This window comes from Lolium rigidum, chromosome 3, assembly GCF_022539505.1.
Source record: "Lolium rigidum isolate FL_2022 chromosome 3, APGP_CSIRO_Lrig_0.1, whole genome shotgun sequence".
Lineage (NCBI taxonomy): Eukaryota > Viridiplantae > Streptophyta > Magnoliopsida > Poales > Poaceae > Lolium > Lolium rigidum.
Genome location: NC_061510.1, coordinates 251,915,293 through 251,919,897, shown reverse-complemented (window position 1 = coordinate 251,919,897; position 4,605 = coordinate 251,915,293). Strand labels below are relative to the sequence as shown.

At 41.4% G+C, this 4,605-nt stretch overlaps 1 protein-coding gene across 1 annotated transcript; it reads left to right on the top strand.

Moving 5' to 3' along the window:
* Positions 1 to 1,631: 1,631 nt before the first annotated feature.
* On the top strand, positions 1,632 to 2,642 carry LOC124699319 (RING-H2 finger protein ATL74-like). The gene has a single exon (XM_047231640.1). It carries the CDS (start codon positions 1,806 to 1,808, stop codon positions 2,355 to 2,357), a length of 552 nt encoding a protein of 183 aa, XP_047087596.1. The 5' UTR covers positions 1,632 to 1,805; the 3' UTR covers positions 2,358 to 2,642.
* Positions 2,643 to 4,605: the final 1,963 nt, after the last annotated feature.

Below are 4,605 nucleotides of genomic sequence, written 5' to 3'. Positions count from 1 at the left end.
CTCGACAAACCGTGGGAGACTGGCCTCACTAAATCAACGATGATTCGGAAGCTAGTTGAACCTTGCTGGAGGGTGAAGAAATCAACAAATCAATACACACAAACTACCTTCCAAACACAAAGATAAAACTAGATTCACCACTCCAAAAGAGCAGACCACACGAATTCATGTCCTCCTTAACACCACCCACGGCGTGGATAAGGAGTGGGGAAACATTATTCTTGTTCCACACTATACGTCCATCGCCACCATGGCGCCTCTGTAAGTTCTTCAAACTCTAACTTTAAGAACCTAACTACAACGTCGGGCGTTGACCTCATATCCAAGGTCCCATCCTGTCCCACTACTAGAGCGTCAAGCATAGGAAGCGAAGACCCATTGAATTGCCGGCTAGGGAGTTAGGTGACGAAGTCAAATACGATCTAAACCAGCTATGGCGACTGTTGTGTCTTCACGTAGATATAATTTTCTCCTCTTCTTATTTTTCCGCTAAAAAGAACAAAATATAAACTTGAAACTTTAAGTTCCAACATGAAATTAGTGGTACAAAATGTAGAATCATTTTTGGTCCACCACAAAACGATTTTACGAATACGTTTGACAATTGGCTAAATAGAGTTAGAATACTTGTAAGGTCTTCTGCTTTATGTTGGTTGATATGGAATCATAGTAGATTAAGAGATGTCTAGCTGTTATAGGATTATTATTTTCAGACGGTTGATTTTTGTATCGATCTTATGCGACCCTTGAATTATAATAACTTGATTCACAAACTTTGTAATAAACTAGGTTGTGTTCATCAATTGATGCAGAGTCCAAGGTTTTACCCTCAGTTTCGAAAGAAGAAGAAACATCACCCAGGAAGCTCTATAATGTTGGAGTGTCGTTAGCCGCAGCTAACTTTATTTTGCATTGATCTCGATGAAACTCGATGGTCGAGTCACAAACTTTGTCATAAATTAGGTTGTGTTCATCAATTGATGTAGAGTCCGAGGTTATACCCTCAGTTTCGAAAGAAGAAGAAACAACACCCAGGAAGCTCTATAACGTCGTTAGCCGTAACTAACTTTATGTTGCATTGATCTCGATGAAACTCGATGGTCGAGATAGGAAATGCTTGTGCATTGGATCTTAGCCGCAGCTAGCTTTCTCAACTAATTGTGCATGAGTGGCCGAATAATTAGGAGGAAACGAAACAAGGAAAGTAGGTCCAACTGCTTCCTTTCTTGGATGCACGTTTTGGCAAAGAATCGAAACGATCCCCTTTTACACCGACCGCGTGTACGTTAACTGCGAAATTAGCGCTCCTGGAGAGTGTTTTTAGCATGGTTTCGTTCTGATCGACGTGCCTCACACTAGAACACTAATTCTCTTCAGTGACAGGTGTCATGAACGTTACCAGCGATTCATCTGTGAAGCTGCGATAGTTACTCGATCATGCATGCTAGGTGAATCTGTGATAATTAAGCAAAGTCCAACAGAGGAACTCTTGATTTCCTAATGTGTTGGGTTTAGCATCTCTTACACGAAAAGTATAAATTATATACTCCTTCGTATTGTAATAAAGAAACTCGCGAGGTTGCACACACAGAGCCTTCACTTTCACTTTCGCAGCTGCACCACGGAAAAGAAAAGGAGAGGGAGAAGATGTCTCGATTCCGATGTACACACGACCAAATCCCAGACAAAACCACTCTCTCTTGATTTCTTCCTGAAAACACCACACACACACATTACACCCATCCACCAGGCAGAAGCTAGCTAGTTCAGCTTGTAGCCTTGTACGTACGTAACTTACGTGCACCATGCGGCAGCTCAGAGATGGCGGGGAGGCCACGCCGCTGGTCACCCCCGCGGCGGCGGCGGCTGCGGTGGGTGGAGGCGCCGGCGGTACCCTGACGTCGCCGAGCGCCGCGGGGAGTAACGCCAGCTTCGACGCCAACATGGTGATCATCCTGGCCGCGCTGCTCTGCGTCCTCATCTGCGCGCTCGGCCTCAACTCCGTCATCCGCTGCGTGCTCCACTGCGGCCGTCGCCTCGCACCGTCAACGGCGGCGAGGGCCACGACGGCCACGTCGTTACACGCTCAGCAGACAGGTCTGAAGAGGAAGGCCCTGAGGAAGATACCCGTGGAGGTGTACGGCGGCGCCAGCGCCCTGACGGCCACGGCCACGGAGTGCGCCATCTGCCTCGGCGAGTTTGCTGATGGCGAGAAGGTGCGCGTGCTCCCGCGGTGCCACCACGGCTTCCACGTCCGCTGCATCGACATGTGGCTCGCCACGCACACCTCCTGCCCCAACTGCCGGGCCTCGCTCGCAGAGGACGGCGCCGCCGTCGCCGCCGCTGGAGGGAGATAGCGCCGGACCTGGCACGGGTTTGTCATTTCCTGTAGATAGAGGGACTAAAGTAAAACGTTACATTGCTGCTTTGCTTCCTACACTATACTACTAGTAGTAGTATTGTTGCCGTTTGGTGCGCTTTTTTGTTTTTGTATGGTGGTACACGTAAATTAGTTCCACATTTTGCGATGATACAAGGGGCTTGATGCAAATTGTTTCTTGTGTCCTTGTCATTTTGGGTAGCAGAATATGAGATATTTTGTCATCATTCTTCTTTTATTTATATATACTTTAGAAAGATTATTCGATCCTCTATTTTTTGTGTTCTAAGATGAGTAGGATTGGGCCGCTCTTTTGTTTGCTCAACAGCCAAGACTTCCACAATGGACAAATGTCTTTTTCTCAAATGGTGTTGCCTAGTGATCCTATTATCTCCTCGTTCTCAAATGAGTAGTAGTAGCTCTACTCCTATCCATAATAAAAATATTGTTTTTTTCTTTAATACATACAGAGTTTTTTTATGTTGGAAAGAACTATAAAGTATCGATGGCCTTAACAATTGAATATAAATTTGAAAATAATAGAAAAATACATGTACTTAAATAGCTTTCATTCTATTTATTTGTTTTCTAGTGTACATGAATTACACAACATTAGGGATTTCTCTGGCCGCCAGTAATGAAGATAAATCTCCCTTATGGGCACACTCTTTATTCGCGGCCCTTCAATTTAACGGTTGGAGAAGCCAGATCTCCCCAAACGGTGAGCTATAAGGCCTTGTACACCATGATACAAATTTGCAGCACCCGGGAACCGGTGTGCCCTTTTCTTGAAAATTTGAAATTTGAAATTTTAAGTATCAAAAAATCCAAATAAAAATCGGAAATACGTATACATGGTCTATATATCCGTGTGAAGTTTCAGTAAAAACTCGTTATGTTTTGGGCTATAGAAAAAATTTCTTACATTACTGAGTTATATGCAAGTATTTTTGTCATAAGTTTTTCTATTTTATATTTCCAAAAATACTATGTATCTTTAATCTAACTTTTTGGCATACGATATTGATGTATATATCTAGCTATATATTTTTGGCAGATTTTTTTAGATAACCAAAAGTGCGAATATCAAAATCTTCAAAAATAAGGCTCACTGGTATTCAAGAGTACCGATTAGTTTTCGCAGCTATGATACTATACACAAAAGCTTCTTGTAGCACCTCAACTTGTGATCTCATTATATTTTCTACAAATATTCAAAAATTGCATTTCAAATTACATATGAGTTCGCAAATTTTCATCAATAGTATTCCCATATTTACATCTTGAGTCATACTATCAATATTTTTTTAGGGGAAACTGTAGATCTTTTAAGTCCGTGAGATTAACTAGACAAAATATTATTATGAAGTACTAGCTAGTAATGCACCTGCTTGTTATTATATGCCAGCTGTTTTTCTCTAAAATTTATAGATAACTAGGCATTTGCATTATTGGTTGATGCTGCCAGTCTTTTTTACACAAAACACATTTATATTTATTACATGGTTTTAATTTAATTTCTTACATAGTGAAAAATGGATACAAAATCATACCAAAGAAATTGAAAATACATGACGCACATATACATGTGAGAACGTTTTTTGGAATTTTGAATCACGTAATCGTCATTTTGCATTTTAAAATGGTAAAAACATTGGAGCTTGAGAACCGAAAACAATTATTATTGTGTTATACAAAAGCATGCTTAGACCACTCTATAAGAGATAAGCAGAAACCTTCTGGGTCAAACTATAAATAAATGAATCTCTAAAATTAGCAGAAAGAGAAGGCTCTAAAAAAGCTGCGCAAGATGCCACGCCGAAATGCGGCAAATATTTAACCATCTTTTCTCTCCCTAAGTATCATCATTTTGTTCTTGAAGAAGTTCTCTTGTCGTTTTCGGGCCCTAGGCAGAGACAAGTTGGAGCCAATGGCAAGTAGCAACCAGTACAACCTTTGAGCACAATGGATATTGGAACAGATTCCTACTTCCACTTCTTATCATCTTGAGTTTTCATCAATAGTTAAAGTTCAAATGTGGTATGGTCTTTCCGTTGCTCATGAGCACTTTTGTGCTAGCTAGTGTCAATAGGGTCTGAAGTATCTTGTCCTTGTACCACTTCAAAGGTTGGTAGAACCGTAGAAACTACTAGTATAAAGTACCGTCTCTTCCTGTGAGCGTGAGAACACTAATAAAAACGGAACACTCGTGTCTCTACATTTTC

Bases quoted from the DNA above. Each gene is read 5' to 3' on its own strand.
- LOC124699319 (XM_047231640.1), top strand. From the start codon at position 1,806: ATGCGGCAGCTCAGAGATGGCGGGGAGGCCACGCCGCTGGTCACCCCC.